Source organism: Rhincodon typus, chromosome 2, assembly GCF_021869965.1.
Source record: "Rhincodon typus isolate 14 chromosome 2, sRhiTyp1.1, whole genome shotgun sequence".
Classification (NCBI taxonomy): Eukaryota; Metazoa; Chordata; class Chondrichthyes; order Orectolobiformes; family Rhincodontidae; genus Rhincodon; species Rhincodon typus.
In genome coordinates, this window is record NC_063333.1 from 36,092,418 (window position 1) to 36,106,528 (window position 14,111).

The 14,111-nt window shown below is 41.9% G+C and overlaps 1 protein-coding gene across 1 annotated transcript in view; it reads right to left on the reverse strand.

Moving 5' to 3' along the window:
• Positions 1-14,111, reverse strand: part of myo3a (myosin IIIA) — a 355,589-nt gene that overhangs the window by 214,110 nt on the left and 127,368 nt on the right. The window contains 1 exon segment of the mRNA XM_048606878.1: positions 12,149-12,304. Within this exon segment, the coding sequence (XP_048462835.1) occupies positions 12,149-12,304 (156 nt within the window).

Genomic DNA, 14,111 nt, shown 5'->3' on the forward strand with positions numbered 1-14,111 from the left:
GATGCAGTATACCACATTAGCAGATGTGCAGGTGAACATCTGCTTGATGTGTAAAGTCTTCTTGGGGCCTGGGATGGGTGTGAGGGGGGAGGTGTAGGGGCAGGTGTAGCACTTCCTGCGGTTGCAGGGAAAAGTGCCGGGTGTGGTGGGGCTGGAGGGGAGTGTGGAGCGGACAAGGGAGTCAGGGAGAGAGTGGTCCCTCTGGAAAGCAGATAAGGGTGGGGAGGGAAAAATGTCTGTGGTGGTGGGGTCGGATTGCAGATGGCAGAAGTATCGGAGGATGATGCATTCCAAGTCAGGATGATTTTAGTTTGAAGGGACACGTGAAGTAAGTAGTACATATTTCTGCTGTCCCTGCCCTTTTAGATAGCAGAGACTATTGATTTTGAAGGTGCTGTTGAAGGAGGATTGTTGAGATGCTGAAGTGCATCTTGTATATAATGCATTCTGCTGCCACCGTGCATCAATGAGAGAGAGAATTAATGTATAACGTGGTAGATGGGATGTAAGTTAAGTGGGCTGCTTTTCCCCGGGAGTATTCAGTTGTTGTCCTCCACATAGGCACTAATAACAATGATAGGATATTAAAAATGTTCGACTGAAAGAATTTGAATATTTGCAGCTAAATTAAAAAGCAGAACCTCCAACGGGGTCATTTTGGGATTACTACCTGTGCCAGGGGCAAACTGGCATAGGATAAATAAAGTCAAGGATTTAACTGTGTGGTTCAAAGGTTGATGTGGGAGGAATAGATTTCAGTTCATGAGACACTGGCACCAGAACTGGGGTAGAAGGAAGCTCTTCAGCTGGGATTGGCTTCACTTGAACTGTGCTGGGACCAGCTAGACTGTAGAGAGGCCTTTAAACTACATAAATGGAGAGTGGTAGGATTCCAGAGAGGGAACACATAGGCTCACAAAGCAAAAGGATATGGCAGCATTGCAGGGCAGCAATTTAGATAATGATACCCGGAGTGGGACAGGAAGGGACAGAGTGTACAGACAAAAATAAACAACAAATAGGATCAACGAGAGAAGATTGATAGAAAGGTAAAATGAATGGCTCTTTACTGAAATGTACATAGCATTTAAAACAACATAAACAAATTAACAGAGAAGCAGAGGTCTGATCAGCATAAGAATCATCATAGTAGATCCTGTGAACAGGGACCAATTGAACTGCTTTCCCAATATTTGCCTCCACCCATAACACCTATTTCTACTTCGTCTCTATATTGGTCTGTGTGTAAGTGTATAAGTTTATAAATGGTGAGAATTTTAATTAGTAGAGTCATATGCTGACAGTTCATAATTGTTTACCTATAGCCAGAGGCGAAGTACTTGTAACAAACAGTAATTCTTATTAAATACGGAAACCTGGTCCATGTTTTTTTTAATCTGGGTCTGAAAGTCAGGACAATTTGGGAATTATATGTGTTTTTAAAAAAGTATTTAACTTTTTTAACTATTCTGGGAATAGCCACACTTGATTTCCAGTGTGCTGTCCCAGTGAGGTGTGATGCATTATTTCATTGACTGATGGAGCAGACTCAAATATCTGAATTCTTCTCACATTTTGTTTTTTTGGAGCTCCACACATCCAAGCAAGTGGAGACTATACAATCAGACTCTAGTTTTGTGCCCTGTCGACAAATGACAAGTATGGAGAAATCGAGAGATGAGTTGCTTGCCAAAGAATTCCCAGCCTCTAACCTGCACTTATGGCCATGTGGTATCCATAGCATGCTGAGGACACAAAGTGACATCGAATCGATCAACTCTATACCACTAGATCATATTGCGTTTAGATTGGTTGTGGACTAATTGATGAAGATTGATTGCTTTGCTCAAGCAACAACTCCATTAGTGTTTTACAATGTGACAATCAGGCTTGTCAACAGGTTGCTCTTGATCTATTCCTATTACGTAGTAGGGAGTACTGAGAGTAATACAATACATTTTTAAGTCATTATTCTACATTGTTTTCAATTTGAACCTGATTATTATATTTCTCTGGGGTCAGTGGTGAAATAAAGTGGTAGTGCCATACCTTAATATTAAAATACAGGTGTTCCCAGAGAAAGAAGTACAATACCTGTTCGTTCTAAAAGTGTTAAGCCATGAAGAAAAAGTTTATTTGTACAAAATAAGGTATGACTTTCTCAAAAAATATTGATAATGAAACAAGTACCATTTTGTCACCTCTCCACTGGTGCAGATAAACTAATCTGTTGCGATCAATGGTTACAATGATAATTTTAAAGATATATTGAAGATGAGGAGAGATGTAAAGAAGGGGGAGTTTTCAAGCATTCTAGAGTGTGGAGCCATGGCAGCTGAACCAAAAAAAATAGAATCTTACATCACAGTGTGTTGCATCAGGCTGCTTCATCCAGCTAGCCTGTTCTTTCCTTATACTTCCCCTTCTCCCCAAATTCTTCCACTTCAAACAGAATAATAGATTAATAGAGATACATAGCACGGGAACAGATTCTTTGGCCCAACTTGTCCAAGCCAATCAGATATCCCAAATGAATCTAGGCCCATTTGCCAGGTTTTGGCCCACATCCCTCTAAACCCTTTCTATTCGTATAACCATCCAGATGAATTTTAAACCCACCACTTCCTCTGGCAGTTCTTTCCATACATGCACAACACTTTATGTGAAAAAGTTGCCCCTTAGGTCCCTTGCATATATGTCCCTTCTCACCTTAAACACACACTCCCTAGGTTTGAACACCCCTACCTTGGGGTAAAGACCTTGTCTATTTACCCTATCCATGCCCCTCATGATTTTATAAACATGTATAAGGTCACACCTCATCCTCCGATGCTCCAGGGAAAATAGCCCCAGCCTATTCAGCCTCTCCCTATAGCTCAAACCGTCCAACCCTGGAAACTTCCTTACAAATCTTTTCTGAACCCCTTCAAGTTTAACTGTATCTTTCCTGTAACAGGGAGACCAGAACTGAATGTACTTTTCCAAAAGTGGCCGAACCAACGTCCTGTACAGTTGCAACATGGCCTCCCAACTCCTATTCTCAATGCACTGATGAATAATGGCAAGCATACCAAACACCTTGTTCACTGCCCTGTCTACCTGCAACTCCTATTTATTCAATTCCATTTCAAGAGTATTATTGAGCCTGTGATCAAACGGACCTAAGCGTGCAGGTACATAATTCTTTAAAGTTTGTGTAGACAGCATGGTTAAAAAGGTGTTTGGCACGCTTGCCTTCATTGCTTAGTCCTTTGAGTATAGGATTTGGGACATTATGTTGAGGTTGTACAGGACTTTGGTGAGGCGTCTTCTGGAGAACTGTGTCCAGTTCTGGTCGCCCAGTCATAGGAAGGATATTATCAAGCTGGAGAGGGTTCAGAAGGGATTTACCACGAAGTTGCCAGGTATGGAAGGATTTTGAGTTATAAGGGAAGGCTGGATAGGCTTGGACATTTTTCACTGGAGCGTAGGAGGTTGAAAAGTGACATGGTAGAAGTTTATAAAATAATGAGAGGTATAGGTAGAGTTGATGGTATTGTCTTTTCCCTAATATGAGGAATTTTAAGACTAGGGGACACATTTTTAAGGTGAGAGGAAAGGAATTTAAAAAAGACATGAGACAAATTTTTTACACAGAGGGTGATTCGCATGTAGAATGAACTTCCTGATGAAGTGGTGGATGTGGGTAAACTTACAATATTTAAAAGACCTTTGGATGGATATAAGAATAGGAAAGGTTTGGACGGATATGGGCCAAGAGCAGGCAGGTGGGACTAGTTTCGTTTAAGATTATGTTCGGCATGGACTGGTTGGACCAAAGGGTCTGTTTCTGCGCTGTATGACTCAATGACTCTAAATTCCTAACCACTTGATGCACTAAAATAATTTTCCTCTGCTCAGTCTGGTTCTATTGTAAATTACCTGAAACCAATGTGCCCTTTGGTTACTAACCCTTCAATCATTGTCAACAGTTTCTCTCTCATTGATCTATCTAAACTCTTCATGATTTGGGGCACCCCTACCAAGCCTCTTGGCCTTCATTGATCTAAAGAGACCAATGTCAGTTTCTCCGGTATAACCACGTAACTGTAATCTCTCATCCCTGGATGCGTAACTCTTCTCCAGAACCTTCTCTAAAATATTCCAAACTTTCCTGAAGTGTAATGTTGAGATTTGGACACCAATTCCAGCTCAAACTGAACTTGCTCAGCAAATGTACATCGCCTCCTGATTTTTGTACAATTGAGCCAACTTTTCATCTTTTGGTTCTGAAAAGCAATTCAGAATCTGCACTCACAGATGGAGAGCTCCTGGCAGCTGGGTGAGCCATAAGTCAGAGAATTCCAGTCATTCTCTGGCAGTTGGCCTTCATTGGTATGTAATTTGTTTTACATTGCCTACCCTCCACTTGCCATTCCGCCCCGATCTCATGCCTAAAAAAATGGCTTGAAGGAGTGATAGCACTTGTAACTTGGCCAGCTGGCCAATGGCAAAATTGCTCGCCAGCATGTGCCCAGTATTGGGATGAAAATTCTGTTCCATATTTTATTCATTCATGAGATGTGGGTGTCGCTGACCGGATTAATATTTATTGCTCATCCCTAATTGCCCAGAGGGCGGTTAAGAGCCAACCATATTGATTTGGTCCGGAGTTACATGTAGGCCAGATCAGGTAAGGTCTTGTGGAGGTAATCTTCCTACCTAAAGGATATTAGTGAACCAGATGGGTTTTTCCTGAAAATCGGCAATGGTTTCAGGTCATCATTAGATTCTTATTTCCAGATTATCATTGAATTAAAATTCCATTATCTGCCGTGGTGGGATTCAAACCCAGGTCTCCAGAATATTACCTGTATCTGGGCCATCACCTTTCCATGAAATTTTTAAAACTAAGCATCAGAAGCTCAAAACTACCATGTGCAACCTTACACTGGGCTTGAAGTAATCTAAATGCTGTAAAGTAATAAACATAACTAAAGGCTAGTAACTATTTTGCCATTTTAGCTTTCATTGTGTAACTACACCACATATTAGAATTTTCATATAAATCACAAGAGAACCATATTGTTTTATAATGACAAATACTGTTAGTGATAATGCAGTCAAGAGACTCATTAGATGCAATTCACTCTTGGCTGACTGTGAAAGGAGAAATGTTTGCATCTCAGGTTGCTGGAGTATGCTTGCACTTTGAAAACAACTCTTAAATTATGAAATTAAATATTCAGGCCCCTGCAGGGTCAGACTGTAAATCTAGCAGAAGTTAAACAAAAGCCATTGGACCACAATTGAGACCAGCCATTTCAGGGAGTTTTCGGGCAGCTGTAGTATAGTACTTGTCACAAGCTTCACAACCATGAAAGCCTCATCACATGAAACATAGCAGCCAATGTGCACAAAGGTTCTCCATCTCCACAACATTATGGTCTTACCAAGCTCCTAAGGGGCATATACAAGTCTCTGGGCATGATTGCTGTGAAATGGACTACCAATCCTTACAGCGTTGCTATCTGGGGGCTGGTAACTTATGGATGCTGGTCCCTCCATTATCATTTCATACTTCCAACATCCGGAATGTTATCTTATGTGGGAAAGACTTGCTTCCTCATTAAAGGATGTAACAGAAGCTGAAGCATTGGCACTCCTAAAGGAGGATACCAAACTCAGGCTCTGGACACAGTGGTTCAGTTCAGGAACCTTTATACATGTTTATGCCAGGGCACGAGGGATATTTCGGAGAACTGCACCTTTGAAGGATGCAGGAGATCTTCATGTTAGTGTTCTTCGCCCAAACATCTTCAGCAACTTCTCTCCATTGTAAGATCAGACTATGGATCTTTGATAATGATTGCACAATGTTCAGCATCATTCACAACTCCTCAGATACTGAAGCTGTCTATATCCAAAAGCAGCTAGACCTGAGTTATATCCAGGTTTGGGTTGACAGGCGACCAGCAACATTCGTGCCATACAAATGCCACACAATGAGCATCTTCAAAAAGAGAATCTATCTATCACCCAGTAACATTCAATAGTATTACCATCACTGAATACCCCCCACTATCAACTTCTTGGGGTTTACAACTAACCAGAAACTGAACTGGAATTGCCAAATAAATACTGTGTTTACAAAAGTAGGCCAGGGGTTAGGAATCCTTCAGTGACTAACTCACCTCCTGACTCCCTAAAGCCTGTCCATCATCTACAAAGTACAAATCAGCAGTGTGAGGGAACAGTCCCCACTTTCCTGGAGGATTACAGCTCCAACAATACACAAGAAACTTGATTCCATCCAGGCCAAAGCAGCCTGCCCAATTGGCACCACATCCACAAACATTCACGCCCTGCATCACTAACACAGAGTGGCAGTATTATCGACAAGATACATGGTAGAAATTCACTTAGACTCTTTAGACAGCTCTCTAAGTCCATGACCACTACTATCAAGAAGACAAGGACAACAGATACATGTGGTAACCATCGGTTGCAAGTTTCTCTTCAAGGTACTTACCACTTTTTCCATTATCAATTCCCTATGCCATATGATCTGCAATAGTTCAAAAATTTAGTTCACCATACCACCACTTCCTGAAGTATAATTGGGGGTGGCAACAATGATAACCCAGCCAACAGAGACTATATCCCCTGATCTCGTCATGCAATGGCCTTGGTCTTGGACTTACCAGGGTTACAAAACACCTTCTTTCTGTATAGCCAGGTCACAGCCTGGCATTGCTGCTATGAACTCCATATGATGATAGTAATTTAGTCATCTGTTTACCTCCCAGCTCAAGGAGGGAATGCTGGGCCCCCTCCACACTCATCCTACTGCAGAGCATTATTCTGCCTCTATCACCATGTGAAAGCTCACATACATTTATTAGTCACTAGGCATAGAGAGGATATGGAAATAATATGTAAATACATGCCTCCCCTGCTCACAACTGGCTTCAGCTCCTGCTCTAACCTTGCCTTCATCCTGTCACAGTCTATGCCCAATAGACACAGCTACAAATTGAGGCCCCTTTTCTGAATCACATGGTAACTAAGTTTACACCTTTTGCAACAGTTAACTATTTCCAAGCAGCTAGGTAAAGAGAGGAAATCACATATTTTGATATTAAGCTTATCCAGAATATCTTGTTTGGATGGAGGGATGTACCTGGGTAGACCCAGACTTCAGAGAATGTGCCTTGAGCAATAAACAATGTCTTTTGTTCATATGCTGTCACTTAACAGATGACTCCATGTTATGGGTTCGTCTGAGACCCAGGGGGCCCTAATTGCAACATGATGATTATTCGATAAATGGAGCATCCTACACAATCCACATGTTTACTCACCTCTTGTTTTCTTTCTTCCATTTGCAGGATTATGTTTACCTTTTCAGTTCTGGTGAAGGACATATATACGCAAAATATTAACCTGTCATTTGCTCTGGAGCGGAAGATCTACAACAGATTGCTGAGCTCTCCTGTTCATGTTTGATGATTTTAATTTGTTTTATACCTATGGCACTTGCTCATTTAATATACCATTACTCCACTTAATAAAGTGTTTAAACTATGGCCTGCTTTAAAACTAAAGTATTAAAATGATTAACCACTCTCTAGTAAAACACACAACTAGAATTAAAAACTGATCTTCTCCTTAGTGCAGTGTATCTCCAATTATTTTCTTTCCCGACTTTTAATTTCAAAGAAGCTATTCTGTTAGTTATGCCAATTAAAAATTAATTGAAATAAATTTAGATAGAGACAGCTGGGTCCTGAACCTTTTCAGTGCTTATTACCTGGGAGCAAGAGAGGCATCAGCCTAGGCACTTGTTTCAATCATCGACTTAGGAAAAACATAGTATTATCAGAATCTCAATTATATGATCAGCAAAGTATCACTGACCCCTCCAAATAGAAGCACATGACTCATGAAAATTGTAAATTATGTGATCATCAACATTTCCATATTTAACAAATTCAATTAAACCAGTTTTTCCATGAATGATGCAATAAGGATGTTGGGTTGCAATTTCAGGGATAATAATGGAATATGCACACTTTTCAACTAATACTTCGACTTCACTTCCCATGATTCCTATGTTGAGCGACCTAACCAGTGGTCTTTAAAAGGAGTGCTCAAAAAACAGTCTGGAGAGCTTTGTCAGTAATATTTTATGAAGTTACTGCCAGGGGATCTTCCTCTGGCACAAGAAATTCCAGCTTCTTACCCCACCCACCCCAGAAATATCAGCAGGCCAGGTTGCCCAATATTGCACTGATCTCCGTCAGCGAGATGCATCTGAGTAGTAGACAAACAGGACGCTGGAAGAACAGAGCAAGCCAGGAAGCCATCTGGAGGAAAGGAGCAGTCAATGTTTCGGGTATAACCCTTCTTTGGGACTGGATGTGGGGTAGAGGGAGCTGCAGATAAAGAGATGGGGGGAGGGGTGGAGGTGGAATGGTGATGATGGGTGGGGAAGGAACCAGGCGGGTTGGAATGGTTGGTGGGGAGTGTGGTCCGAACTAAGGAGTGGCAAAGGGGGTGCAGAGAGGGGTGGGGAGTGGAAGCTGTTCCGGGTGGTGGGGTCTAATTGGGGTCTAATTGGAGTTGGCGGAAGTGTTTAATAATGAAACGTTGAATGTGGAGACTGGTGGGGTGGAAAGTGAGGACAAGGGGGACCTTTTCTTTATTATGTTTGGGGGTGTGTGGTTAAGAGCTGTGGAGTGGGGAATGGAGGAGGTGCAGTGGAGGCCTGTCTGGATGACAGACGGGAGAAGAAAACATTGTTTCAAAAAGGCAGACATCCGGGGTGCTTGGGTGTGGAACGTCTCCTTGCCAGAACAGATGTGACTGAGACGGAAGAATTGGGAAAACGGATGGAATTTTTGCAGGATACAGGGTGGGAGGAGGTGTAGTCCAGGTAGCTATGGGAGTCAGTGGGTTTACAGAAAATGTCGGTTGGTAATTGTCACTGGAAATGGAAACAGAGAGGTCAAGAAAGGGGAAGGAGGTGTCTGAGATCGGCCAAGAGAATTTGAGGGTGGGGTGGAAGTTGTTAGCGGAGTCAATGAACTGCTCCAGTTCAGCCTGGGTGCAGGATGCAGCACTGATGCAGTTATCGATGTAACGGCAGAAGAGTTGGGGAACAGTGCCAGTGTACGTACTGAAGAGAGACTGTTCGACATAACATTCAAACGGGCAGGCATAGCTGGGGCCCATCCAAGTGCCCATGGCAACCCCCTGGATTTGGAGAAAGTGGGAAGAATTGAAGGAAAAGTTATTGAGGGTGAGGACTAGTTTGGTGAGGTGGAGGAGGGTGTTGTTTGGAGGGTCTGGTTGAATCTGTTGCAGAGGAAAAAACTGAGGCCTGTAGACCGCCCTTATGGGGTGTGAATGTGAATAGGGATTGAACGTCCATAGTAAAGATGAAGCGTTGGGGGCCAGGGATCTGGAAGTTACCAAAGAGGTAGAGGGCGTGGTTTGTGGCCCGGATATAGGGGGGGAGTGCCTGGACCAAGGGGAAGAGAATGGAGTCGAGGTGGGAAGAGATGAGGTCGGTGGGGAAGGAGCATGCGGAGATGATGGGTTGGCCAGGGTAGTTGGGCTTATGGAACTTGGGGACCAGGTAGAACCGGGCGGTGAGGGGCTGGGGGTGTATAAGGTTGGAGGTGATGGAGGGGATGTCACCGGAAATGATGAGGTCATGGGCAATGTGTGAGACAATGGCTTGATGGGCCAAGGTGGGGTCATGGTCAAGGAGGAGGTAGGACATGGTGTCGGAGAGTGGGTATTTGGCCTCTGCGATATAGAGGTCCATCGTCCAGCCTACCACCGCCCCACTTTTTTCAGCGGGTTTGATTGTGAAACGGGGATTGGTGCGGAGAGAGTAGAGCGCTGCACATTCAGAGGGGAAGAGGTTGGAGTGGGTGAGGGGGCTGGAGAAATTGAGGCAGTTGATGTTGTGCTGGCACCTGAAGAGATCCAGTGTGGGTAGGAGGCCGGCAGGGGCTGTCTGAGAGGAGGAAGGTTGGAGGTGGAAGAAGGGGTCCCTGGAGGGTGGTTGGGAGTCTTTATCGAAGAAGAAGGCAGAGGGGCATGAACGTGAGCCCTTTACTGAGGACAGACTGTTCGGCCTCAGGGAGTTCAAAGTCAGGGGAATGGTGAATATGCGGCAAGGTTCATGGCTGCTGTCTGGTTTGCTGTGCTCTTCCAGCCTCCTGTTTGTCTGCCTTGGATTCCAGCATCTGCAGTTTTTTGTCTCTATAGATGTATCTGGATGTCTGATCCCATGAGGGAAAAAAACACCAGCAATATTTAAATTCAAGCTAACCTACTTGATAGACTAAAAACCACCTGAAAGGTTAAAAGACACAGACAGTATTTAAAGCTCTTGTGGTACAGTGGTAGTGACCCTACCTCTGGGCCAGAGGCTGGAAATGTGTTATAAAATGCTTAAACAGATCAATTTACAATTCCTGCAGCTTGCTATTAAAGGCTAAGCTCATGCTGTGTGAGAACAGCAAACAAAGGCTTGACTAATTTGTATGAAATTTCTGTGATTTTCAATTTAAATGTATTTGAAATTCTAATGCTTGCAATTTTAATGAAATTGTTACCCAATTAAATATATTAGCATCCTTTCTCAAAATATGATGTAAAGATTTTTAACTAGTGGTAGTTAATAATATTGAATATCATTGTGTCAATGTATTTGTGTGTGTGGCTAATATTTCTAGCATGAGTACTTCTCAGAGGCTTATAAACATGCTTTTCTCATTCCCATTATTAAGATATTGGGTTGGATTTTATGGGGATATGTATTCTGCACCCCCTCCCCCCAACACCAGAATCATAGCACATGGATTCCCTGATTGGGGCTGTTAACCTGATCCAATCAGAGAGCCCTGGCTGACAGATATAAACAGGAGCGTCAGAGGTTCTGCTCACTCTGAGGGAGCTGGATCAGCATCAAGGATTCCCCATGTGTAAATGCAGGGATACCGGCCTCTATGGAGTTATTTCAAGAGGCCTACCAGCAAACACAATTGGCTGGCATCTCCATCATCTCAGCTGTGCCAGAACTGTGGAGTAGCCACTAGGGGGATAATTGGTAGCCCCAGAAAAGAAATGGTGAAGGCCGGATTTCAGATAAATCCAGGGGTTTGGGATGTGCCTGCCTAGCAGACTGTAGCAAGCGCATGGAAAAGGCTATGGGACTGTGTTTTAGAGATCAGATCGGCAATCAGATCTCCACCAATTCAGAAGCTGTATTATTGTCTGCAGTAAAACCCACTTTAAGCCTGAAGAAAACATGCTTTTTTTTCCTTCAGAAAATGTGGTAAGCTGTGACTTTTAATTGCTATGTCAGAGATCAATTTTGAATATGCAAAATAGTCACACTGTCTCTCCTGCAAACCAGTAAAACATCTGGAGATGGAAGACCACAATGTAGCGTTCTGATCAGCACAACAATGATCTGAGCAGACTCTATAAACAGAGATGTCAGCTTTCCTGCTCCTCTGATGCTGCTTGGCCTGCTGTGTTCATCCAGCTCTACACCTTGTTATCTCCCTCTACTACTGAACAGCTTTCCCAGTTGTCCCTCCATTCATAATGCCCATGTTTTCCTTTCAGTCATTGTGTAATTAGGAACTTATAATAAGATTAAAAGTTTTAGCCAGTAATATGCTGACTGTTCATAATTCTTTACCTGTAGCTAGAATCTATTTACTTCTAATAAATAGTAATTCTTAAGTACAGAAACCAGATCTGTGATTTCCAGCCTGGGTCTAAAAGACAGGTAGTTTGGGAAATTTTGCTTCCATCTCTAAAATCTTTCATTCTTGTGATAACTCTGAGAATAGTGGGTTTGACTTCCAAAGTGTTACCCTAGTGAGGACCATAATCTTATTTTCCTTTTCATTTAAGTATCCAATTACCTTTCGAATGGCTTGATTGAACTTGCTTTAGTAAACCATCTCTCAAACTGTTGAGTGACTTTCAATGATGTATACATATCTACATAAAGGCCCATTTAAAACTATACCCTTCATTTTATATTGTCTCTCCATCTTCGCATTGAACTTCATCTGTTGATTTAAACAGAATTAGCTAAAACATTTCTCTTGGACCCTGTAAAGCTGTTAAGTACCTTGTCTTTTCAATGGCACCCATTTGTTGGTGAAGGTCTATGAGTTCCATTAATTGTTTCTGCAGGGCCTTCTCTTTTCCTTGAATTTGTATGATAAAGGGATGTTCCAGGAGATTGGAGACAGTCGGGCGGTGTTCAAAGTCTTTAATGAGGCATCTGCATTAACAGAAGCAGCAAAGAGAGTTAAAAAAGATTATCTTGACCAGCTCAACTTCTTTCTATGGAAGGCAGATGTTTTTCTCTCACTGTCTATGTTTATTTTTGTTGTTATTAATTTATTAGCTATCTCCTGCTTTTTAGTAGTAGTGATAAATGAATGGCTAAAAGCCTTCATATGAGTATACTGCTGATCAAATTATAAAAACCAAACAATTATTAAAGCTAGTTTGGGATTACAGGAATTTATGCTCAGAAGTGTTTTAGAAATGCTTGATAACATTGTGGTGAATTAATATTAGTCTAAGAATGTTTCAAATATTTGTTTTACATTCCCTGATAAACTGTTTAAGAAGACACGTTCAACAGCAGAAAGAGCTGCTTGCATGTTTTACATAGTGAGACTGTTACAGTTCTTTTTTTGAATGTGTTTGTAATTCACTAAGTTGCAAAAATCCTTTACCTATTTAAACTCTTGATGGAGGAATTTCATATAAATGTGATAAGTATCTGTTTGCTACTGTATGATATAGTATGGATTTGCTAACGATCTCTGGTCTCTCAAAGAATCCAGGGACATGGGAAATTGTTGGGAGGATGGAGGCCAGTGATCAGCCTTCATCTTTTTGAATGATGGATCAGGCTCAAGGGACCTGTATCATCTGCTGATCCAATTCCTGATATTCTTATTATTTTAACATGTAGAAATGTAGGAACTTTTATCAATAGATTGGACAGTGAAAGTGGATATCTATCACAGGAAAATTTTCACATCACAGCAAAGATTTGTATTCTGGGAGCAGCCACCTGACAATGCTTATAGATTGTCCATCAGGACAAGTCCTCAACTGAAATCCCAATCAGCATTCCAAACGGGAAAGGCTCTGCACTATCTCTACTACCTCAATGTGCTAACATCTTTCTTTCATACTATTACATCTGAGGAACAGTCTGTGCAACAGACTTTCCCACAAAAGTCAAACATTGAATGTGAGATGGCAGTCACTTATAATGACACCACCCTCACAAAAACATATGCCTCTGTTTTGTTTAAATTACCAACAGCTATGTACATCTCCATTCAGTAATTTTCACTTATGTATCAAATTATCGCTTTCAGTTAAATTAGCTAATGGTGATAAGAGTACAATTCCAAATGCTGCAAGTATCCCTATGCATGACAGTACATTGGTCATTATCACTGTGATAAACACCGCTGAAGAACTAACCAGCAGTTTGTGCAGAAAGTTATGATTAGACCAGATACAGGGAGACAGACAGACAGATTTTAAAAAGACAAAACTGCACCTTGGGACAAGGAGAGGTAGATATCTTCGCCAGAACTTCCCAAACTCCAGTAACCCATAAAAATCCAAAGAAAATGTGCAAGAGAGCACAACTTAAGAATTGAGGATAGGAATAGCTTATTTGAGCCCTCAAGCATGCTCTGCTATTCAATAAGATTATAAATGAGTTGATCATGGTCTCACGTCCATTATTGTATCTGTGCCGCAGCATAATCCTTGTTCCCCTTTTCCATGAAGAAATGAATGAAAGCCCTGGATATTGGCAAAGGCTACAGGCCCTGACAACATTCCAGAAAAGTACTTAAGATACGTGCTCCAGAACTAGCCATTCCCTAATGTCTGTTCACCATCAAAAAAGCACAGGCCAGGAGTATGCTGGAATAGTTTCCACTTGCCTGGATGAGTGCAGCTTTAACAGCAGTCAAGAAGCTTGACACCATCCAGGACAATGCCACTTGCTTAATTGGCACTACATACATCATCAACATTTACACATTTCA